Here is a 25,128-nt window from a genome sequence, read left to right as displayed (position 1 = left end):
TCCTGCCACCTTTATCAAAGATAAGGTGTCCATATGTGCGTGGGTTTATCTCTGGGCTTTCTATCCTGTTTCATTGATCTATCTTTCTGTTTTAGTGCCAGTACCATACTGTCTTGTTAACTGTAGCTTTGTAGTATAGTCTGAAGTCAGGGACCCTGATTCCTCCAGTTCCTTTTTTCGTTCTCAAGATTGCTTTGGCTATTCAGGTTCTTTTGTGTTTCCATACAAATTGCGAAATTATTTGTTCTAGTTCTGTGAAAAATGCCAGTGGTAGTTTGATAGGGATTGCATTGAATCTGTAGATTGCTTTGGGTAGTAGAGTCGTTTTCACAATGTTGATTCTTCCAATCCAAGAACATGGTATATCTGTCCATCTATTTGTATCATCTTTAATTTCTTTCATCAGTGTCTTATAAGTTTCTGCATGCAGGTCTTTTGTCTCCTTAGGTAGGTTTATTCCTAGATATTTTATTCTTTTTGTTGCAATGGTAAATGGGAGTGTTTTCTTGATTTCACTTTCAGATTTTTCATCATTAGTATATAGGAATGCCAGAGATTTCTGTGCATTAATTTTGTATCCTGCAACTTTACCAAATTCATTGATTAGCTCTAGTAGTTTTCTGGTAGCATCTTTAGGATTCTCTATGTATAGGATCATGTCATCTGCAAACAGTGACAGCTTTACTTCTTCTTTTCTGATTTGGATTCCTTTTATTTCCTTTTCTTCTCTGATCGCTGTGGCTAAAACTTCCAAAACTATGTTGAATAAGAGTGGTGAGAGTGGGCAACCTTGTCTTATTCCTTATCTTAGTGGAAATGCTTTCAGTTTTTCACCATTGAGGATGATGTTTGCTGTGGGCTTGTCATATATGGCCTTTATTATGTTGAGGAAAGTTCCCTCTATGCCTACTTTCTGCAGGGTTTTTATCATAAATGGGTGTTGAATTTTGTCAAAAGCTTTCTCTGCATCTATTGAGAAGATCATATGGTTTTTCTCCTTCAATTTGTTAATATGGTATATCACATTGATAGATTTGCGTATATTGAAGAATCCTTGCATTCCTGGAATAAACCCCACTTGACCATGGTGTATGATCCTTTTAATGTGCTGTTGGATTCTGTTTGCTAGTCTTTTGTTGAGGATTTTTGCATCTATGTTCCTCAGTGATATTGGCCTGTAGTTTTCTTTCTTTGTGACATCCTTGACTGGTTTTGGTATCAAGGTGATGGTGGCCTCGTAGAAGGAGTTTGGGAGTGTTCCTCTCTCTGCTATATTTTGGAAGAGTTTGAGAAGGATAGGTGTTAGCTCTTCTCTAAATGTTTGATAGAATTCGTCTGTGAAGCCATCTGGTCCTGGGCTTTTGTTTGTTGGAAGATTTTTAATCACAGTTTCAATTTCAGTGCTTGTGATTGGTCTGTTCATAGTTTCTATTTCTTCCTGATTCAGTCTTGGCAGGTTGTGCATTTCTAAGAATTTGTCCATTTCTTCCAGATTGTCCATTTTATTGGCATAGAGTTGCTTGTAGTAATCTCTCATGATCTTTTGTATTTCTGCAGTGTCAGTTGTTACCTCTCCTTTTTCATTTCTAATTCTATTGATTGGAGTCTTCTCCCTTTTTTTCTTGATGAGTCTGGCTAGTGGTTTATCTATTTTGTTTATCTTCTCAAAGAACCAGCTTTTAGTTTTATTGATCTTTGCTATTGTTTCCTTCATTTCTTTTTCATTTATTTCTGATCTGATTTTTATGATTTCTTTCCTTCTGCTAGCTTTGGGTTTTTTTTGTTCTTCTTTCTCTAATTGCTTGAGGTACAAGGTTAGTTTGTTTATTCGAGATGTTTCCTGTTTCTTAAGGTGGGCTTGTATTGCTATAAACTTCCCCCTTAGAACTGCTTTTGCTGCATCCCATAGGTTTTGGGTCGTCGTGTCTCCATTGTCATTTGTTTCTAGGTATTTTTTTATTTCCTCTTTGATTTCTTCAGTGATCAGTTCATTATTAAGTAGTGTATTGGTTAGCCTCCATGTGTTTGTATTTTTTACAGATCTTTCCCTGTAATTGATATCTAGTCTCATGGCGTTGTGGTCAGAAAAGATACTTGATACAATTTCAATTTTCTTAAATTTACCAAGGCTTGATTTGTGACCCAAGATATGATCTATCCTGGAGAGTGTTCCATGAGCACTTGAGAAAAATGTGTATTCTGTTGTTTTTGGATGGAGTGTCCTATAAATATCAATTAAGTCCATCTTGTTTAATGTATCATTTAAAGCTTGTGTCTCCCTATTTATTTTCATTTTGGATGATCTGTCCATGGGTGAAAGTGGGGTGTTTAAGTCCCCTACTATGAATGTGTTACTCTTGATTTCCCCTTTTATGGCTGTTAGTATTTGCCTTATGTATTGAGGTGCTCCTATGTTGGGTGCATAAATATTTACAATTGTTATATCTTCTTCTTGGATCGATCCTTTGATCATTATGTAGTGTCCTCCTTTTTCTCTTTTAATAGTCCTTATTTTAAAGTCTATTTTGTCTGATATGAGAATTGCTACTCCAGCTTTCTTTTGGTTTCCATTTGCATGGAATATCTTTTTCCATCCCCTCACTTTCAGTCTGTATGTGTCTCTAGGTCTGAAGTGGGTCTCTTGTAGACAGCAAATATAAGGGTCTTGTTTTTGTATCCATTCAGCTAATCTGTGTCTTTTGGTGGGAGCATTTAGTCCATTTACATTTAAGGTAATTATCGATATGTATGTTCCTATTCCCATTTTCTAAATTGTTTTGGGTTCGTTATTATAGGTCTTTTCCTTCTCTTGTGTTTCTTGCCTAGAGAAGATCCTTTAGCATTTGTTGTAAAGCTGGTTTGGTGGTGCTGAACTCTCTCAGCTTTTGCCTGTCTGTAAAGGTTTTAATTTCTCCATCAAATCTGAATGAGATCCTTGCTGGGTAGAGTAATCTTGGTTGCAGGTTTTTCTCCTTCATCACTTTCAGTATGTCCTGCCACTCCCTTCTGGCTTGTAGGGTTTCTGCTGAGAGATCAGCTGTTAACCTTATGGGGATTCCCTTATGTGTTATTTGTTGTTTTTCCCTTGCTGCTTTTAATATGCTTTCTTTGTATTTAATTTTTGACAGTTTGATTAATATGTGTCTTGGCGTATTTCTCCTTGGATTTGTCCTGTATGGGACTCTCTGTGCTTCTTGGACTTGATTAACTATTTCCTTTCCCATATTAGGGAAGTGTTCAACTATAATGTCTTCAAATATTTTCTCAGTCCCTTTCTTTTTCTCTTCTTCTTCTGGAACCCCTATAATTCGAATATTGGTGCGTTTAATGTTGTCCCAGAGGTCCCTGAGACTGTCCTCAGTTCTTTTCCTTCTTTTTTCTTTATTCTGCTCTGCAGTAGTTATTTCCACTATTTTATCTTCCATGTCACTTATCCGTTCTTCTGCCTCAGTTATTCTGCTATTGATCCCATCTAGAGTACTTTCAATTTCATTTATTGTGTTGTTCATCATTGCTTGTTTCATCTTTATTTCTTCTAGGTCCTTGTTAACTGTTTCTTGCATTTTGTCCATTCTATTTCCAAGATTTCGGATCATCCTTACTATCATTATTCTGAATTCTTTTTCAGGTAGACTGGCTATTTCCTCTGCATTTGTTAGGTCTGGTGCATTTTTATCTTGCTCCTTTATCTGCTGTGTGTTTTTCTGTCTTCTCATTTTGCTTATCTTACTGTGTTTGGGGTCTCCTTTTTGCAGGCTGCAGGTTCATAGTTCCCGTTTGTTTTGGTGTCTGTCCCCAGTGGCTAAGGTTGGTTCAGTGGCTTGTGTAGGCTTCCTGGTGGAGGGGACTAGTGCCTGTGTTGTGGTGGATGAGGCTGGATCTTGTCTCTCTGGTGGGCAGGTTCACGTCTGGTGGTGTGTTTTGGGGTGTCTGTGGCCTTATTATGATTTTAGGCAGCCTCTCTGCTAATGGGTGGGCTTGTGTTCCTGTTTTGCTAGTTGTTTGGCATAGGTTGTCCAGCACTGTGGCTTGCTGGTCGTTGAGTGAAGCTGGGTGCTGGTGTTAAGATGGAGGTCTCTGGGAGATTTTTGCCGTTTGATATTATGTGGAGCTGGAAGGTCTCTTGTTGACCAGTGTCCTGAAGTTGGCTCTCCTACCTCAGAGGCAGAGCCCTGACTCCTGGCTGGAGCACCAAGAGCCTTTCATCCACACGGCTCAGAATAAAAGGGAGAAAAAGTAGAGGGAATTAGTAGAAGTTTGAGGAAAGAAAGAAGGAAAGGAAGGAAGGAAGGAAGGAAGAAAGAAGCAAAGAAGGAAAGAAAGGAGGGAGGAAGGAAGGAAGGAAGGAGGGAAAGAAGGAAAAAAGACAGAAAGAAAGAAGATACAGTAAAAATAAAATAAAGTATAATAAAGTTATTTAATTAAAAAATTCTTATTTAGAAAAAAAAAGGGACGGATAGAACCTTAGGACAAATGTTGGAAGCAAAGCTATACAGACAAAATCTTACACAGAAGCATACACATACACCCTCACTAAAAGAGGTAAAGGTGGAAAAATCATAAATCTTGCTGTCAGAGACGACCTCCTCAATTTCGGATGATTCGTTGTCTAAAGGAGGGAAGGAAGGAAAGAAAGAAAGAAAGAACGAAGGTAAAGTATAATAACGTTATTAAAATTAAAATTGATTATTAAGAAAAAAATTAAAGAAAAAAAACCATGGACGGATAGAACCCTAGGACAAATGGTGGAAACAAGACTATACAGACAAGATCTCACACAGAAGCATACACATACACATTCACAAAAAGAGGAATAGGGAAAAAAATCATAGATCTTGCTCCTAAAGTCCACTTCCTTAATTTGGGATGGTTCGTTGTCTATTCATGTATTCCACAGATGCAGGTACATCACGTTGATTGTGGAGATTTAATCCGCTGCCCCTGAGGCTGCTGGGAGAGATTTCCCTTTCTCTTCTTTGTTCTCACAGCTCCCGGGGCTCAGCTTTGGATGTGGCCCCGCCTCTGCGTGTAGGTCGCTGGAGGGCGTCTGTTCTTCGCCCAGACAGGACGGGGTTAAAGGAGCCGCTGATTCGGGGGCTCTGGCTCACTCAGGCCGGGGGGAGGGAGGGGCACGGAGCGCGGGGCGGGGCTGCGGCGGCAGAGGCCGGCGAGACGTTGCAGCAGCCTGAGGCGCGCCGTGCGTTCTCCCGGGGAAGTTGTCCCTGGATCCCAGGACCCTGGCAGTGGCGGGCTGCACAGGCTCCCCGGAAGAGGGGTGTGGAGAGTGACCTGTGCTCGCACACAGGCTTCTTGGTGGCGGCAGCAGCAGCCTTAGCGTCTCCCGCCCGTCTCTGGGGTCCGCGCTGTTAGCCGCGGCTCGCGCCCGTCTCTGGAGCTCCTTTAAGCGGCGCTCTTAATCCCCTCTCCTCGCGCACCAGGAAACAAAGAGGGAAGAAAAAGTCTCTTGCCTCTCCGGCAGGTGCAGACTTCTCCCCGGACTCCCTCCCGGCCAGCCGTGGCGCACTAGCCCCCTCCAGGCTGTGTTCACGCCGCCAACCCCAGTCCTCTACCTGGGATCCGACCGAAGCCCGAGCCTCAGCTCCCAGCCCCGCCCGCCCCGGCGGGGAAGCAGACAAGCCTCTCGGGCTGGTGAGCGCCGGTCGGCCCCGATCCTCTGTGCGGGAATCTCCCCGCTTTGCCCTCTGCACCCTGTGGCTGCGCTCTCCTCCGCGGCTCTGAAACTTCCCCCTCCGCCACCCGCAGTCTCCGCCCGCGAAGGGGCTTCCTAGTGTGTGGAAACCTTTCCTCCTTCACGGCTCCCTCCCACTGGTGCAGGTCCCGTCCCTATCCTTTTGTCTCTGTTTTTCCTTTTTTCTTTTGCCCTACCCAGGTACGTGGGGAGTTTCTTGCCTTTTGGGAGGTCTGATGTCTTCTGCCAGCGTTCAGTAGGTGTTCTGTAGGAGTTGTTCCACGTGTGGATGTATTTCTGGTGTATCTGTGGGGAGGAAGGTGATCTCCGTGTCTTACTCTTCCGCCATCTTCCCCCATTTTTTTTTTTGATATTGAGTTGTATGAGCTGTTTATGTATTTTGGACATTAATCCCTTGTCAGTTGCATCGTTTGCGAATATTTTCTCCCAGTCAGTAGGTTGTCTTTTTGTTTACAGTTTCCTTTGCTGTGCAAAAGCTTATGTTTGATTAGGTCCCATTTGTTTGTTTTTGCTTTTATTTCTGCTGCCTTGGGAGGCTGACCTAAGAAAACATTGGTACCTTTTATGTCAGAGAATGTTTTCCCTGTGTTCTCTTCTAGGAGTTTTATGGTGTCATGTCTTACGTTTAAGTCTTTAAGCCATTTTGAGTTTATTTTTGTGTATGGTGTGAGGGTGTGTTCTAACTTCATTGATTTACATGCGGCTGTCCAACGTTCCCAACTCTCTTTTTCTCATTGTAAATTCTTGCCTCCTTTGTCGAAGGTTAATTGACTAGGTGTGTGGGTTTATTTCCGGGATCTCTGTTGTGTTTCATTGGTCCATATATCTGTTTTTGTGCCAAGTACCATGCGCTGTTTTGATTACTGTAGCTTTGTAGTGTTGTCTGAAGTCTGGGAGGGTTACATCTCCTGCTTTGTTCTTTTTCCTCAGGATTGCTTTGGTAATATTTTGGGCCTTTTATGGTTCCATGTAAATTTTAGGATTATTCTAGTTCTGTGAAAAATGTCATGGGTAATTTGATAGGGATTGCATTAAATCTATAGATTCGGTAGTACAGCCATTTTGACAGTGTTAATTCTTCCAGTGCAAGAACATGGAATATCCTTCCATTTCTTTGAATCCTCTTCAGTTTCCTTCATTAATGTTTTATAGTTCTCAGCCCATAAGTCTTTCACCTCATTGGTCAGATTTATTCCTAAGTATTTTTTGATGTGATTTTAAACAGGATCGTTTTTTACATTCCCTTTCTGATATTTCATTGTTAATGTAAAAAAATGCAGCCCACTTCTGTATGTTAATCTTGTATCCTGCTACCTTGCTGAACTCATTTATCAGTTCCAGTAGTTTCTGCATGGAGTCTTTAGGGTTTTCTATATGTATCATGTTATATGAATATAATGACAGTTTTACCTCTTACCTACCAATTGGATACCTTTTTATTTGTTGTCTGATTGCTGTGGTTAGGACTTCCAATACTCTTTTGAATAGCAGTGGTGAGAGCGGGCATCCTTGTCTTGTTCCAGATCTTAGCAAGAATGCTTTTAGGTTTTCACCGTTGAGTATTATGTTGGCTGTTGGTTTGTCATAAATAGCTTTTGTTATGTTGAAATGTTCCCTCTATACCCACTTTTGTAAGCATTTTTTTTATCATGAATGGATGTTGAATTTTATCAAATGCTTTTTCTGCATCTATTGAGATGATCACGTGGTTTTTGTGTTTTGGTGATGTGGTGTATTACATTCATATTTGCATATGTTGAACCATCCTTGTGACCCCAGGATGGGTCCAGCTTGGTCATGGGTATGATCTTCTTTTATATGTTGTTGGATTCGGTTTGCTAATGTTTTGTTGAGAATTTTTGCATCTATATTCAAACATATTGGCCTGTAATTTTCTTTTTTGGTAGTGTCCTTGTCTGGTTTTGGTATTGGGGTGATGGTGGCTTCATAGAATGTCTTTGGGAGTGTTCCCTCCTCTTCAGTCTTTTGGAAGAGTTTGAGAATGATTGGTTTAAGTTTTTCTTTGTGTGCTGGGTAGAATTTGCCTGTGAAGCCATCTGGTCTTGGACTTTTGTAGAGAGTTGTTATTATTATTATTATTACAGATTCTATTTCACTTCCAGTGATAGGTCTGTTCAGATTATCTTCTTATCTGTTCAAATTATCTTGATTCAGTTTTAGTGGGCTGTGTGTTTCTAGAAACTTGTCCATTTTTTCTAAGTTGTCTAGTTTGTTGGTATATAATTGTTCATAGTATTTTCTCATGGTTTCGTATGGTTTTCTGTGGTATCAGTTGCAATTTCTTCTCTTTTATTTATTGTATTTGGGTCCTCTCTCTTTTCTTGGTGAGCCTGGCCAGAGGTTTGTCCATTTTGTTTACCCTTTCAAAGAACCGGCTCTTGGTTTTATTGATTTTTTTTCTATTGCTTTTTAATCTCTACTTCCTCTCTGATCTCTATTGTTTCCTTCCTTCTGCTGACTTTAGATTTTGTCTTTTCTTTTTCTAATTCTTCTAGGTGGTAGGTTAGGTTTTTTATTTGAGATTTTTCTTGTTTCTTTTAAAAATTTTTTTAATTTTTAAAATAAATTTATTTAGTTGTTTTTGGCTACATTGGCTCTTCATTGCTGCATGTGGGCTTTCTCTCGTTGTGGTGAGCAGGGGGCTACCCTTCATTGCAGTGCGTGGGCTTCTCATTGCGGTGGCTTCTCTTGTTGTGGAGCATGGGCTCTAGGCCCGTGGGCTTCAGTAGTTGTGGCTCATGGGCTCTAGAACACAGGCTTAGTAGTTGTGGTGCATGGGCTTAGTTGCTCCGCGGCATGTGGGATCTTCCCGGACCAGGGCTCGAACCTGTGTCCCCTGCATTGGCAGGCAGATTCTTAACCACTGTGCCACCAGGGAAGTCTAAGATTTTTGTTGTTTCTTGAAGAGAGTCTGTATTGCTATGAACTTCCAAGAACTGCTTTTGCTGCATCCCATAGATTTTGTATGGTTGTGTTTTCATTGTCATTTGTCTCAAGGTATTTATTAATTTACTTTTTTTTTTAAAAGGGCATATGCATTGTTTTTTGTTTTTTTGTTTTAAAGAAGATGTTGGGGGTAGGATTTTATTAATTATTTTTGCGGTGCTGCGTCTTCGTTTCTGTGCGAGGGCTTTATTTGCGGCGAGCGGGGGCCGCTCTTCATCGCGGTGCACGGGCCTCTCACTATGGCGGCCTCTCTTGTTGCGGAGCACAGGCTCCAGACACGCAGGCTCAGTAGTTGTGGCTCATGGGCCTAGTTGCTCTGCGCCATGTGGAATCCTCCCAGACCAGGGCTTGAACCCGTTTCCCCTGCATTAGCAGGCAGATTCTCAACCACTGTGCCACCAGGGAAGCCCTGATTTACTTCTTGATTTCATCATTGACCCATTGGTTTTTTAGTAACATATTACTTAGTCTCCATGTAATCGTTTTTTTTTTCTTGTTTTTCTGTGGTTGATTTCTAGTTTCATGCAACTGTGGCCAGAAAAGATGCTGAAATAATCTCTATACTCTTAATTTGTTGAGGCTTGTTTTGTGCCCTAGTATGTGGTCAGTCCTAGAGAATGTTCCACGTGCACTTGAAAAGAATGTGTATTCTGGGTTTTTTTGTTGTTGTTCTTTGTGTTTTTTTAAAATCTAATGTCCTGAAAATATCATTAGTCTAACTGTTCTATTGTATCATTTAGGATCTCTGTTGCCTTACTGATTTTCTGTCTAGAAGATCTGCCCATTGATGTGATGGGGTGTTAAATTCTCCTGCTATTATTGTATTCCTGTCAATTTCGCCCTTTGTTAGTATTTATTTTATGTATTTGGGTGCTCCCGTATTAGGTGCATATATGTTGACGAGTGTAATATCCTCTTCTTGTATTGATCCTTTTTATCATTATATAGTGTCCTTCTTTATCTTTCTTTATTGCCTTTGTTTTAAAGTCTGTTTTGTCTGATGTGAGTACGGCTACCCTTGCTTTCTTGCCATTTCATGCCATGACAAGACATCTTTTTCCAGCCCCTCACTTTCAATCTGTGTCCTTTGCCCTATAGTGGGTCTCTTGTAGGCAGCATATTGTAGGCTCATGTTTTTTTTTTTTTATCCAGTCTGCCACTGTGTCTTTTGATTGGAGCACTTAGTCCATTGACATTTAAGGTAATTATTGTTATGTATTTATTGCCATTTTAAACCTTGTTTTCGAATTGATTTTGTATTTCTTCTTCTTTTCCTTTTGAGTTCGATCTTCTTTTATATTATGCTTGTGTTCTCTTTGGTTTTTGTGACTCTATGTTTTTGATTTGTGGCTACCCTGTTTTTCAAGTATGTTAACCCCTTCCAATATCTATTTGCTTTAGACTGGTAGTCATATAGGCTCAAACACATTCTGAAAAATATATATGTACATTTTCTTACTCTCCTTCCCCACATTTTATGATTTTGATGTCCTCTTCTACATCTGCATGCCTATGCTTTTGCTGTTCATTGTGGTTGTCATTGCTTTCACAGAAATCGTATTTTTTAATTTTTTTAAAATCTGTGTACTGGCTTATTTAAGTGATTTACTTTCCAATTGTGATTTTTTCTTTCCTATAGATTGTTGCTTCTCTTCTATTTAGAGAAGACCTTTCAATATTTCCTTTAGGACAGGGTTAGTATTGCTGTGTTCTTTTAGTTTTTTTGCTTGTCTGAGAAATTCTTTCTCTCTCCTATTCTGAATGATGATCTTGCTGGGTAGAGTATCGTAAGTTGCAGATTTTTCCCTTTCACGACTTTGTATATATCTTCCTTCTCCCTTCTGGCCTGTAATGTTTCTGTAGAGAAATCAGCTGATAGCCTTATGGGGTTCCCTTGTCATTAACTCTTTGTTTTTCTCTTGCTGCCTTCAGAGACCTTTCTTTAACTTTTGCCATTTTAATTATGTCTTGGTGTAGGTCTGTTTGGGACACTCTGTGCTTCCTGTATGTGGATATCTGTTTCGTTCTTTAGGTTTGGGAAGTTTCAGCCATAATTTCTTCAAATACATTTTTGGTCCCCTTTTCCCTTTCTTCTCCTTCTGGGATCCCTATTCTGTGTGGATTGGCACGCTTTCTATTATCCCATAGGTCTCTCATATTGCTCTCATTTTTTTTTTCGTTTGGCTTTCTGTCTGCTGTTCTGATGAGGTGATTTCCATTATTCTGTCTTCCAGATCACTTACTCGTTATTCGTTATTCAATCTGCCTTTCATTGCCTTAAGCTTAGCTTTCGTCTTGGCAAATGAGTTTTCTAATTTTGTTTTGGTTCCTCTTCATAGTTTCTCGTTCCTTGATAACAGTATCTGCATCTCTGTCAACAGCCCTTCTTAATTCCTTCAGTATTTTCATTATTTCCTTTTTGAATTTGGTGTCTGTTAGACTGAAGAGGTCTGTTTCATTGTTCTTTCAGGGGAATTCTCTTGACCTTTTAACTGGGAGCGATTCCTCTGCTTCTTCATTTTATTTATGCTTCTCTATGAGTTTAGGAGAAACAATCATCTACTGTGGTCTTGGAGGGCTATCTTTATGCGGGAGTTTCCCTGTGTAGCTTGCATAGGTTTAATATTTTTGGTGCTAGGGCTGTTTTGAGTACGGATGCCTGCCGCCTCTTTCCTCAGTGTGTCCTGGCCGTCATCTCCCTGAAAGGGGGTGTAACTGGTGTTGTGGTGACCTGCCCAGTTGTTGAGCGGGGCCTCCTCCTTGCTCTGTGGTTGTCACTGCCCTGTTGGGGGCAGGGTCTGCTCCGCAGCTGTTGGAGCAGAAGCCCCTGGATCTGTTTTCAAGCTGCAGTGTGGGGTAGGCAGGATTGGAGTGGTCCCACTGGGAGAGGAGCCACTGAGTATTGCCCTGCTGGAGCAGTCCCCACGTGCAGAGCACACTGCCTGGTGTCACCTGTCACCCATTGCGTGGGCTCCCAGAATGCACTGTTGTTGGCACTCCTCTTGGCCTCACCTCCATGGTGGGGATGCAGGCAGTTGGCCTTGGTGTCCCTCAGGTACTGTGTTCACAAAACCACCAGTGCAGGTCCACTGAAGTCAGGTACCAGGACTGCAGTAGTTACACACCTAGACCTGCTGTGGGAGCTACGGAAGCAGCCCAGACCCCGGCCCCGCCCCATGTGTGCACCCACACAGAGCCCACAGCTGCTAAGACCGGGCCTGTCCCAGCCATGGAAGCACCCGTTGTCCACCCAGCACTGAGTTTGCAAAGCTGGCGGCAATGGCACAAGTCTGTGGATTGTACAGCTACAGGGAGAGGGCTCTGATTTCAGCCCCGCCTCGGCGTGTAGACAGCCCACTGGCTCTCGTGCGTGCTCCCAGAGCTGGTGAAGGCAGCGCCGTGTCAGCTGAGAGTGCGGAGAAAGAGGCCGCTCTGGGGGCCCCAGCCCTTCCTTTGCGCACGTTAGCAATGGGTTCCAACGGCGGCGCGAGCTGACTGTGAGCACGCAGAGTGAGGCTGCTCTGGCGGGCCCCACCTTTCCCTTCACGTGCCCCTTAACAACGGCGCTTCGCTTCTATGGCAGGTTGGGCTTCTTCCGCGCAGCCCGTGCTGCACTCCAGCCCCTTCAGGCTGTGTCCGTGCAGCCGACTCCAGTCCTCTCCCCTGGTCTGTCCTCTGAAGCCTGAGTTTCAGCCCCCAAACCCCGCACGTACCAGCAGGCGTGTGTTTCAGGCTGGGGACTGCAGGGAGGTAGCACAGGCCCTCTGTGCTGGTCTCTCTCTCTTCTGCCTGCCGCACACCGGCTGCCTCGCTCTCCTCTGAGCCTCTGAAGCCCCCTTTCTGTCCCGGCTGATCTCCCCGTGAGCGAGGGTCTTCCCAGTGTGCGGGAACCTTTCCTCTTTCGCAGCTCCCTCCCAGGGGTGCAGGTCCCGTCCTGCTCCCTTTTTTCCCTTCATCCTACGGGGTTACGTGGAGATCTTCCTTGCACTTCTGGGTGTCTGAGGTTCTCTGCCAGGGCTCGGCAGGTGCTCTGTGAGAGCTGCTCCACGTGTAGATGTACTTCTGATGTATTTGTGGGAGGGGGCGAGCTCCATGTCTTTCTAGGCTTTGTCTGCACAGAGACACGATCCTGGGCTTAACCTGGATGCAGCGTGTATGTTGTTGTCTTCAGTGGCATTCACATTTCTTCCACCCTTACTTGCAAAGTGAGACAGGATACAGACGGGTCACACTCCTCACAGGTGACCAGCTGCGCCCGGTCACCAAGCACTGGAAACGTGCCTGGCGCGAGTGAGGAGCTGCACTGTCCATCTCAGTTTTGTGAATTTTAACTTAAAATGAACACCGGTGGGGGAGGGATAAATTGGGAGATTGAGATTGACATACACACACTACTATATATAAAATAGATAATAAGAACCTACTGTACAGCACAGAGAACTCTGTTCAGTACTCTGTAATGACCTATATGGGAAAAGAATCTAAAAAAGAGTGGATATATGTATAACTGATTCACTTTGCTGTACACCTGAAACTAACACGACATTGTAAATCAACTACACTCCAATAAAAATTAATTTTAAAAAGTTGGCACTAACTCAGTTACTGGAAAACACCTTACCCTTAGAATAACTTGGGTATATATATCTTTTTAAACTGTAAGTGGTATGAAATATAAAAAAAGAAAAAATAAAATATTACTTGTAAATGAAACAATATTTTAGATATATTAAATAAAACTTTAGAAACTAAATCTAAAAGCTTTTTACTGTGGCTACCAGAAACTTTAAAATTACGTATGTGGTTTGCATTTCTATTAAAAAACCTTGAGCCAGACGAAAACAACAGGACTAAGTGAAAGACTTCTTTTCCTCGGAGAAATAATTTTCTAACCTAATCAGCTTCTCCAAGAAGTTGATTTACTTTATTCTTAAATGTTCACATGGAACTTCCTCTGAGCCACCAATCAGTGCTTAGCAGCTGTACCAGCCAGTTGGCCGCAGACAGCTCCTGGGGTCTTTAAGGATTATTCTTGGCAGGTTTTGAGAAAAACACCCATTGAAAGGTTAATCAAGTCAGTCATACTTGCATGTTGGTTAAACAAACCCCGCCTCCACTGAAGACTGAACAGGTGCATATACTCTACCCAGAAGGCCCTTATTCCATCATTATCTTCACTTTTCTTCAAGGGTGTAAGAAGGAGGGCCATATTCTGAATACTCTGCGATCAAGATTTTGTTCCAACTTATGAAACTCTTCTGTACTTCTGGGATTTTACAAATTCGAAATTATTTCATATCAGCACTCATTCCACCTGTTGTACGTGAGGAGAAAAGGTCAGTTCTACAGGTAAGTATCCCTAAGTTTGCTTAGGTACAAAAGTATGAGCTAAAATGTACACACAGTTTGAGATACGGTTTGTAAAAATGCAAGTGCGTGCCGGCGTGTGGTACATCTGAACAAAACTGCTGTTCGGGTGTATTTTAAGGAGCTCAACAGATGAATGTTTCTAGTGGACAATCAGCGTATCAATCACTCGTGTTGAGAGAGAGTGAAGGTGTACCCACATGGCAGCGGCTGGGTCACTGGGAAGTTGCCACAGGTCAAGGCTTTTGAGACGGCACAGGTCAGGTTGAAGGTGTTGAGCCTCACTTTAAAATCGTGAAGTCGTGGGCGATTTCCATCCCATTGGTAGGAGTAACTCCATGTGGTTCCACCATGAGTTGGGAGAACACCTGAAGTAATGATGTCTTCAGTGTGTATAACCAACGTCAGAGCCTTGCGGGAATGCTGAGAATTCCTGGGATGGGGAGTTCACTAACTTTCTTAATACACATGCTCCACTTAAACTGTGTTTAAGAATTAAACTGTAGAGACTGTGCAATTGGTGAGTAGACTTGGGAGTAGATCACAGCTCCTTCTAGGAAGACATCTCAGACATTGCTATGGAGGCAAATCCAGTGTTTCAGGAACACACCTGACGAGCCGTGATGTGAGGGCAGTGCTGAACCTCTGTGACAGTATCGTTCTTGAATATATTAATAATTGTAGTATATATTCATGTTAGTAATTACTGATAAGGTGGTAGTCTCCAGTATGCTTCTGTACCTACAGCCCCACAGGACGTGTATTAGAACCATGCCTGGAATAGAAGCGGGATATATATATATATGGGTTTTTGTGGTATTAACGATTCTGGCTGCTTGGTGCCTGCCTGTTTGTAGTAATTACTAAATATTCTGAATATGCCTCTGCCCAGGAATTTATTCATTACCTTGACAGAAATGGCTACCTTCCAGAAATTATTTCTTTGGGAGAAAATTTACTAGAAAATATTTTGCCTGGAAATTACTTAAAATGTGATCCAGTTTAATGCAAATCATATAAATTGTACAAAAAAATGTGTAATAACAAGGGACCACTCAAGTCTAAGTTCAAAAGTACATTTATTTAAAATGTGGGCAAGATATCAATATAAAAGAAAAGAGTGTAAGAAATAAAAATAAGTACAAAACATGTCAAATCTTTAAACATCCATAATTTAGAGATAGCAAGGTCTTTATTTACACCATTTCATTTGCAGCTAAAGTTCCATTAACAGTGTTGTGAAAACATTTAAAAACCCGGCAAATGAAAACCTAACGTGGGCTCTTAAAGTCATATAATACAAAACATAATTTATGTTTCCTCAGAATAAAATTGCACATCTTAATAAGATGCAGTATATTTAATATATTTGTCTTCCTGCTTGTCCCCGAAGAAAGCAGCTGGAAAACAAGGGCGTCTCCAGGGCGCAGGGGCCGCTCCATCCGGCAGCTGACACAGCCAGACCCGTGCGCCGGGCTCCAGTCACCAGCGCAGGAGCGTCAGTTAAATTTATATGTAAGCTTGTTGAGGAAATCAACTGCCAAACAAACACGATGCAAACTAGTGACAGCATCCGACACAGGCCGCAGGCCGAGGTGGTGCGCTTCGGGCGCCCGAGCCCTCGCCAACCCCTGCGACTGCACCATCCACCCGGGGCTCCAACCGTCCTGGGGCAGAATGACGCAGGCTCCTTGCAGGCTACAGACGCAAGAAAGGGGGCCCTGAGATGACACCCACCAATCACCCAAAGGTAGGAAAAAAAACCCGGAGAGTAAGAGCACATATTGTATAGAAACAAAATCTCCCAAAATGTAAGGGGTCTTTTATCATTTTTATCGCCAACTCTGGAGATACGGAACACACACAGCTCAGATACTAGTGCTGAGAGGGTTTCTGCACACACATCTTTCAAAAGGATATGATTCATAGTCCAGTGTTTGTGTGAGCACGCCAGTTAGAACAAACTCTGCGTTATGAACATCTGAAAGGAACGAAAACAAGAGCCGTTAAATGAATGCACTGCCGTGCGTGCACCTACACACGCTTAATACAGAGCAGGAGGAAAGGAATAAACCATACCTATTCCTCTGGCAAAATATTCTCGACACAAGTGAAGGTCATTTTCACAGGATATTAAAATTATTTCTGACAAACTCTAATGAAAAGAAAATTATTGGTTACTAAACAATGGGTCTTGTACACGACAATGATGAATTCAATAGCGTATTTTGCTTCTGTCCACCTTATTTTGCGTATGTTCCATGAGCTTCCGGAAAGACGGTTGTTTAGACAGTACTTTCCCTCCTGCACATTCCACAATCGCTTTCATAGTTGAAAGACTTGGGCAGATTCCAGGAGTGATGTAAAAATATTTCGCCTAAAAGTAAAATGAAAATATGTGTATTATGTTTTTTAAATGGAATTTTTAGTGTACATAATTTCTCACTCTACCCTGAGATTTTTGACAAAATGTCTAATTTCAGGGGGATACACGTACTAGCCCCGGCTAGTCCCCAGTCTGAAGTGGGCCTGGGGGAATCCAGGTGTGTCAATTCGGAAGTAACTTCAGCACTTTCCTATGTTAGGTATGACCTATACTTATTAACAGCAACTAGAACTTATATTCCTAAAAGACATGAAGTACTCTGCGAAAAGCAATAAAAACAAGAATAGGAACACTCTTCTCAATTTCTATAAACTGTAAGCTCAATAGGAAATGGTTTTGCTGGTTAAATTTTTCTAAGTGTACCAAAAATACTATTTTGTTTTAAATTCGAATATTTAGAAAAATCAGACTATCTTAGGTAGAATACTCTTAGTATTGCAAATCATTTCTGATTCCTAAATTGGCTCCTGAAGGGTAAAAAAATGATTAGCTTTATTAATTTACTGAGCCACTGTTTGACAAAGACAATTTTCCAGAGTGTTCTATCTTATCTAACAAATATTTAAATATTCTAGTCTAGAATTATTAGGCACAGATTCAATTAATATGTTCCCAAGGATGTTCTCCATTCTCTAGCTGAGTATATATACATTTAATGAGAATAGTAGTAAGTAATGTAAGTTGTTAAAAGCAAAAAAATCAATTTAAATGTCTCCTACCTATTCATACACGTAACTCTTTACAGAACCGGGTATCTGTAATGCATCTCTCTAATCTGTTTAACTGTGTGTGGATTCTCTTAGCTATGGGAAACAGCAGGACTCTGCAGGTGCCGGACCCCCAGAAGCACCCTGCCCGAGGAGGGCCGCCCATGTGGTGGGGACGGTAGGTGGAGGGGGGGCGGCTCCAGGGAGGCCCCTGCTGTCGCCCTCAGCTGTAGCGGCTGTCGCGTCCAGGGGCCTTATCTGACTTCCCTCCCAAGCGTACCTTAAAGAGCGGAGACACGCGTGCCCTCCTCAGGGACTCCTCCAGACTGAAGGAGAAAAGCACCTCGGCCTCAGCGTCTCGGAGAACATAGCTCTGCTCATCTGGAAAAGAGAACAGCACACCGTCCACCAGTGCACACCGTCCACCGGTGCACGGCGCCCGGGGTGCACCGTGCCATCCGCTCCAGGCTGCCCCTGGTCAGGTGCGTGTGATCCACGGCTCACATTTACCTGTGAACAAAAGCCTCACCTGTTATACTTGTCAGTTACTTTTCTCCTGAAAACAGCCAGGCCGAAGACACTGTCCCTCCTTGGTCAGTGTTTCTTAGCGTTTGGAAAAAACTGCACAGAGAGCTCTGTCCCCTCCACACCCCTCAGCTGTAATCTCACCGTCCCAGGGCGCCCACAGGCCCAGGGGAAGAGCTCCAGTCCCGGAGGGAGAGCCGCGAACTGTCGTCGTGTGTGTGTGTGTGTGTGTGTGTAGGGACCACAGTGACTCCTGAGCCATTAGACTCAATTAGCTGAGATTTACCATAAACACGTTCCTTTTAAATCTATGAATATGTACAGCAATTTATAAAGAATAGTTTTACCAAATTTTGAAGATTTAAGAATTTTTAAGAAATATCTAATTTGTCAAAAGGTAAAGATCACAAAATATTGTAATCTTCTTATGAAATACATCTCGTTCAGAAAATCATTTCTTCTTCGTTTCATCATAATAACCAAACTGTGTAACACAGCCCGAAGCAGGGAGAGTCTAGCAGGGTCAGTCAGATGACACACGTTGTAGGCCATATACTTTTGAGACATGCCCTTCTGTTTTTGAAACAATGCCTTAAAAATGTAAAAACCATTCTGAGCTCAAGGACCACTGGGCAAGAGCAATCATGTCACTAAAGAAACGCTGAAATTTAACAACTGCTAGAAATACAAAACGGATCAGCCATCAGCAGATAAGGCACTAGACTGGTTTAGGTAGAAGACGATAAGAATTTCTAAAAAAATGATGAATTAAAAAATGCACAAAAAATGTACTGTCATGCATGAAGTGATATATTTTCTTAGCTGCAGCATGCGGGATCTTTTTTTTTTTTGTAGGGATCGCGCCTGGGCCCCCTGCATTGGGAGCACAGAGTCTTAACCACTGGACCACCAGGGAAGTCCCTGAAGTGCTACATTTGAAATGTAAGTGTCCACGGCAGAATCAAGGTTGCTATGCCTTCTGGAGAGCTATGAGGGAGCCAAGAAGTAGTTAATATTTATGATAAGAGACGATGACACTGAAATATAACGAAGTAGCTAAAACAATCCTGTCCCAGAGGAGATGCTGACATTTTGGTTTTCTAAAAGCAGCAGCAGAGTTACATTAACTTGCTAAGAATCCGTAGAAACAGTCAACCTGAAAATTAAACTTTTCACAGCAGCACAGAGGACATGCGTCTTCCAGAAAGAGATTATATAGTTTGAGACACCAATTTTATAAATTAAATACAAAATTCCAAAATTATCCCCTACCACTTCTTGAACAATCCAAGTTTAAAGCTGTCAGGCCCGAGGGCGTCAGAGCCCAGTGAGAGGGGCTGCACTGCAGGGGCAGTGGTGGTCCACGTGCTACTGACCACACACAGTGCAGCTTAGCAAGTAAGTTACCAGGACACTGGAAGCCGGGCTTCTCACTGTTGTTGGAGAAAGGATTACAGACAAAGGGAGGGAGGAAATGAGGACGAACCGCGTGGTAGACTGGCATCGGACAGACAGACACAGGAAGTGGGAAGAGGGTTCAGGAGCAGCACCCCAGGGCCACGAGCGCCGTCCGTCCGCTCCCAGGTTTACACTGAAAGGACTCGGGGATCCTTGGGAAAACGCTGGTGTGGAACCAGGGCAGAGAAGCATTAAGATGAGCCCAGAACATTCTTGTTTTGCCAAAAGCTACCACGTGGTCAACCGGACAGGAGAGGTGGACAGGACACAGAAGCCAGCCTGCGTGGCAATCCCTGGTCAGAGTGGGGACGATGTGAGGGTCGGTGACAACAAGACGGTAACAAGGAGACAGAAAGGAGCCCGTGTGGGGAAATAAGGGAATAAATCAGAAGTCTGACAGGAACAGCAGTATCTGCAAAGTTTCAAAGTGCTTCCCATAAATGACTCGTCAAGAAGCCTGGCCGGCTTGCACCTGCGTCGAGGGACCTGCACTGTGCAGCCCCTGGCAGGATGCGAGGTGGAGGAGACCGCAGCCATGTGATGGTCCCGCCACAGACGCCACCTGCCCACCCCCCTCGGGAGGAGACAGTACACACACCAGACGGAGGGCATTCTGTACAGTGACAGACCTAACTGACCAGACATCTTCAAGTGACAAGAACAGACAGGCCCTTCCCAGACTCAAGGAGACTACACGCAACGTGTGATTCAGAACTAGGTCCTTCTGCTCTAGGGGCGATGCTGAGACAACGGGCGGATGTGAATGGGGACGAGGCAGCAGCGATGGATCGATGTTGATTTCCTGACTGTGGCCGTGTTGCGCCATCCACGAGAACGTCCTTGTCTGTCTGTAGGAAACACACTGAGGTGCTGGGGATAACAGCATTATTTGGGCAACGGACTCTAATGGATCAGGAAAAAGAAGCTATGTCTGTACTATATAGGCAACTGGGTGACTGATCGTTTCAAAAAAATTTAATTCAAAAGCCAAATGGGTTTTAAAAATATCCATAAAACGTTAAAAGATGGAAAAAAGTAAGAAATGAATCAGAATGCAAAATTTCAGATACTGCCAGAACTAATAACCTAGGGTTAGTATTCTTCTTGAGAAATTTCAGGAACAACCTCAAAATGTAAACTTTTGGCAAAACAAAATGTCTCAAGTCTGTATTAAAAGTAAATGACTAGGGGCTTCCCTGGTGGCCCAGTGGTTGAGAGTCTGCCTGCCGATGCAGGGGACACGGGTTCGTGCCCCGGTCGGGGAAGATCCCACGTGCCCCGGAGCCTGTGCTCCGCGACGGGAGAGGCCCGCGTACCGCAAAAAAAAAACAACAAAAAAGAAGTAAATGACTAGTGGATATCATACGACAACACAAAAGACACAGCACAGCCAACTCAAGAAGAGCAAAGCTGGAAGACTGAGGACCAGACTTCCAGACGCACTGTAAAGCTCTGGGTGAAAGGGCAGATGGTTGGACACAACAAGAGCTCAGTGCAGACCCCCACTCTGCCTACGAGCACAGGCAGCAAGGGGACAAGTGGACGTCCACACACACACACACTGAATCTAGACACAGACCTTACACCTTCACAAAAAGTAACTGAAAACAAATCACAGATCTAAATGTGCAACACAAAACTAAAACTCCTAGAAAGGTAACAAGAGAAAGCCAAGATGGCTTTGGGCACAGCAATGACTAGACACAAAGCCAAAGGCGTGATCCACGGAAGACATAACTGACGACCTGGACTTCATTAACGTCGACCACTTCCACTCTGTCAAAGACAATGAGAAGACAGGCCACAGACCGGGAGAAAATATTCGCAAAAGATGCATCTGATAATGACTGTTCGTTACCCAAAATATACAAAGAACTCTCAAAACTCAACAATAAGGGAACCCAGTTAGAAAATGGACAAAAGATCTGAACAGATGCATGACCACAGAAGATATACAGATAGCAAATAAACACATGAGAAGACGCTTAACATGGTATGTCATCAGGGAAATGCAAATTAAAACAAAAATGAGGTACCACCACACAACTCTTAAAACGGTCAGAAAAACTGACAACACCGAATGCTGGCGAGGATGTGGGGCAACAGGAAGTCGCTGATGGAACGCAAACTGGTACCAGCGCTTTGGGAGACGGTTTGATGGTTTCTTACAAAACTAAACCTACTCTCATATGATTCAGCAATCGCATTGCTTGGTATTTAGCCAAACGAGTTGAAAACTTACATCCACACAAAAGCTGCACACAGAACACAGCTTTACTTGTAATTGCCAAAACCTGGAAGCGACCAAGATGCCCTTCAGTAGGTGAGAGGATAAATAAACAGGTCCGTCCAGACGGTGGGATAGTCTTGGTGCTAAAAAGAAATGAGCTAAGAAGACACAGAGGAAACATAAATGCATGTGACTAAGAAGCCAACATGAAAAGGCTGCATCCTGTGCAATTCCAACTATATGACAATCTGGAAAAGTTAAGAAATCCTGAAATATGAGGGATCAAATATGAAGTGTTTGACTATTCAATATTGAATAGTAAATGTTTATAATAAGACCAGAACCACCTTATAAACCCTCAGAAGTCAACACAGCAAACATTAATAAGGCCATAAAGAAATGAAAGCTAAAACTGCCCATCAAATATGAACTGTTATAACTTTCATAAACAGATAAAAAATGTTTGTTTTCGCAGACTGGTAAGCCTGATAAATTAAGCAGCTCAAATTTCAGCTGAAGAACAGACTCCCTCATTCTGAACTTTATAGCTCATACAATTGAGAGCTTATCTACGTTTATGGTATTGTTTCTACGTTTTTCTTCTTCTGCCTGCATTATTTATATTTCACCAGTATCTTTTAAGAAAAAAATTTCTAAAATCTCAACTGAAAATTTCTAAACACTACATAATATAGTTGAACCTAGTTATTTGTGGATTTCGTATTTGTGAATATGCCCACTCGGTACAATTTATCTGTAACCTCAAAACCAGCGTCTGTGGTGCTTTGCAGTTCTCTGTGGACATGGCAGAGCTGCCCACGCAGCGCTTCCCGCTGGGGCCGACACGGCGGCGCTCGCCCTGGCTCAGCTCGTTCTGAGAACAAGGGTCCTTCCGTGGTTCACTTACTGCTACTTTCTTCACATTTCTGTGCTTCTGTCAGTGATTTTTGCTGTTTGATCGGCCTCTAAGCACAGTGCTGTCCCGTGCCCTGAGGGCAACGGGCTGTGATGTGCCCTCACAGAGGAAAACACACGTGAGACGAAGCTGCAAATCTATTCCGCAGAGAAAAGTCACTTGGAATCATATTCGCTCTGCGCTCATTAGCAAGGCTCTAAAAACACTTGGGTGTACTGACTCATCTAAGAAAAAACCTCTCTCTAAGTGTCACTGCCAGTAACAGGATTTCACTTTCGGTGCCCTGGACAGTGGGAGACGGGCAAGGGAGGGACACGCTGACCCTCCCACCTGCCCGGACGTTGCCGGGCTCCCCGCCGGGTGCTGTACTGCATGTGGAATCTCATCCGACAGCCAGCGTTCCAAACAAAATACACTCACATCAGGAAACAACATGGCAGGGATGCAGAGCTTCTTCTTCCCCCAATACCTTCCAAATTTCATGGTAAAATGCAAAGATATCAATCAAATGACTGGAACGTGGAATAAGTTTATGAATTTACATGGATAAATAACAAAGAGTTAACAAATGAACTAGATGTTTGCTGGGATGAAAATGGAGATAATGCCAAATTAAAAGGGTTTTTTCTTGAAGTAATAAGTTCACTGAGGTACAGATGCTGCTACTCACCAATGAACTTCTGACACTTGAAACACTCCTCCAGCCACTCCGGAGTCACGATGTGCTTCACCACGGAGATGGCCGTCAGGAACTTCACGGTGCGCGTCACCTTGCTGGAGATGAGGTGGGTGCACTTCTGTGCAGACTCGGCGACCTCCCCACCAAGAATGTAGAGCTTCTGGGGGTCACGAACACAGACCAGAGGTGAGAGCTAGGCCTACAGAGCCGCACACGGCCTGGGACGCGTCTAAGACTACGAACAGAGTCCTCGGCCACGGAAAACAGCGCAACTGGTAAAACCAAACCCACGCCATTGTAGGAGGAAAGTGAAAACTAGGACTGACAATGTATGTTTCCCTAATCAGTGCTGTGCAGATCAGGATTAAGTAAGACATCCCTATAAATAAGTAAAATTCTGAAAACAACGCAGCTGCCCAGGCTTTCTAAGCTGAAATGAGTGTTACTGAGGCACGTTAAAATACTGTCTCTATTTTAAGAAATGATGACCTAAGAATTGACTGAGAAGACATAAACATATAAAAGATGATCTCTTTAACTATACTCAATTTTAAAAGTAAAGAAAATAAATTATACTAAACGTATAGTAGCATTTATAATTGTTTCTTTTCCTTAAAAAAAAAAAAAAAGTAAAACGTATGAATCCATGTAACACAGGTCAACTCCTACTCTTAGCCATCGCCCTCCCCGTCCCTAAAATAACAAAACAAAATCCCATAATCCCTCCTGGTGTTATTTCCAAGAAGCTTATTTATCTAAATACACAAATATACCACCACCCCTTGGGCCTACCCACCTACCCAAGAAAACAAGTCTTGAAAGGCTGGATTCAATCAGAAAACCTGAAGAGGCACAGCTACTCTTTTAAGCTAACGTCTTTATGAAAATGATGTCCGAGTGGGCTTGCTAATCATGTTCACATGATCATAGAAATGGTTCTCGGTCTACTCACCTAAATCGTTTTTCTCCTAATGAGAAAGCGAGTATCTAAGTGTGAAGCAGTAGCAGGAATGAGGCGGGAAGTCAGTGATGAGGTAATGACGACACACAGTTTATAGATACACACTGTAAACACTTATAATACGATATTCCTGATTAAATGTTAGCTTAATTAGACTGCTGGCCTCAAGCAAACATAAACAGAAAGGAACATTCCTAGAAATCCTCATGCAGAAGTCTCACCTTAATATACTGCTGAACTTGAACAGGCTCAAATCCAGTGAAGAGCACAAAAGGGGTCAGTTCTGGCGTTAGCTTCTTAGTGGGAGGTGGTATATCTTCAATTCTATAAAATACACATAGAAAAGACCGCCTGTTATTTACTTAAAAATGTTCTTTAGCAAACAAGGGATTTTAATAGCTTTAACAAGCTTTAAGTGTGTGTGGTGGTCTTTCCTTAAAGGGAAAATACAATGACTTACCTGCTCTTTTTCTTTCCCACCTTTCACACACAGGCACCCCCAAAAGTACTCCGTGTGGCACCTCCAAGGGAAGCAGCCAATCAACGCTCCACTTCATCAGCAGCCCCGCCCCCGCCCTCACTGGTCCTGAAGAGCGGAAGGCCCCCCCACCCCAGGCTCTAGTCCCGTGTCTTCCACCTGCCCCGTCTCAACCCAGAAGGCACAGAACAAAGCTGTTTGACTCAAGCACACATTTTAAATTAAACCTCAGTCTTTTTCATTTCCTTAAATTTTCTCAAATCCTATTTTTAGCTTATATTTGAGACAGTCTATTCAATTAAGAAAAACTTATTTGTGGCATTTTAATGACATCTATAATCACATAATTAGGCTTTCACTAAAAAATCCAATCATTCCCAGACTGTATGGATGTGGGGAATGGCAGGAGGGAGCGCTGAGGGGCAGGGAAGAGAGGAAGCCCCTCGCTGAGCACGGCCTGGAGGGCCTCTGGGTCCTAACGGAGCCGCCGGCTTCTCTTTACCAGGTGAGACCAGCGCAGGTCTGCACACAGCCACCCCCCGCCGACCCGCCGGGTCAGGGGTCGGGACGCAGGCTCCCGGGCCCACACCGAGGACGCCTGGAGCGGGTTCCGGTCCCCCACCCCCGTTCCACCACAGCAGCTCACCGGGGGTTCTGGCGTGGTTCTGGTTAAAGGAGAAGATTCAACTGTTTTTTCAATAAGAGAGGAAAAAACACTGGCTAGTCCCTGTTTATCTCCAGCAA

General features: G+C 43.1%; 1 protein-coding gene and 2 long non-coding RNA genes across 6 annotated transcripts in view; 2 read left to right on the top strand and 1 right to left on the bottom strand.

The window, feature by feature from the left end:
* The window catches only part of LOC132524053 (uncharacterized), a 29,343-nt gene extending 15,366 nt beyond the window's left edge, over nt 1–13,977 (top strand). Inside the window, exon 3 of the long non-coding RNA XR_009541785.1 lies at nt 13,867–13,977. This is a non-coding gene — a long non-coding RNA (uncharacterized LOC132524053). The remainder of the gene's footprint in view (nt 1–13,866) is intronic.
* A 1,129-nt stretch (nt 13,978–15,106) lies between these two features.
* PAXIP1 (PAX interacting protein 1) overlaps nt 15,107–25,128 on the bottom strand; it is a 47,832-nt gene continuing 37,810 nt past the window's right edge. For 3 of the 4 annotated variants that reach the window (XM_060156290.1, XM_060156292.1, XM_060156293.1), the window contains 6 exons: nt 24,128–24,230; nt 22,937–23,105; nt 17,418–17,518; nt 16,287–16,421; nt 16,124–16,199; nt 15,107–16,025 (listed from right to left, as the gene is read on the bottom strand). In XM_060156290.1, coding sequence (XP_060012273.1) covers nt 15,913–16,025; nt 16,124–16,199; nt 16,287–16,421; nt 17,418–17,518; nt 22,937–23,105; nt 24,128–24,230 — 697 coding nt within the window. In that variant the 3' untranslated portion in view covers nt 15,107–15,912. The remainder of the gene's footprint in view (nt 16,026–16,123; nt 16,200–16,286; nt 16,422–17,417; nt 17,519–22,936; nt 23,106–24,127; nt 24,231–25,128) is intronic. The other variant, XM_060156291.1, reaches the window with a different exon arrangement.
* Nucleotides 16,830–24,610, top strand: LOC132524435 (uncharacterized). Its single transcript, XR_009541862.1, has 3 exons — nt 16,830–17,619; nt 18,518–18,604; nt 24,400–24,610. It is a non-coding gene; the product is annotated as an uncharacterized LOC132524435 (long non-coding RNA).

This window comes from Lagenorhynchus albirostris, chromosome 8 (genome assembly GCF_949774975.1).
Source record: "Lagenorhynchus albirostris chromosome 8, mLagAlb1.1, whole genome shotgun sequence".
NCBI lineage: Eukaryota > Metazoa > Chordata > Mammalia > Artiodactyla > Delphinidae > Lagenorhynchus > Lagenorhynchus albirostris.
This window is presented reverse-complemented; position numbering and strand designations above follow the sequence as displayed.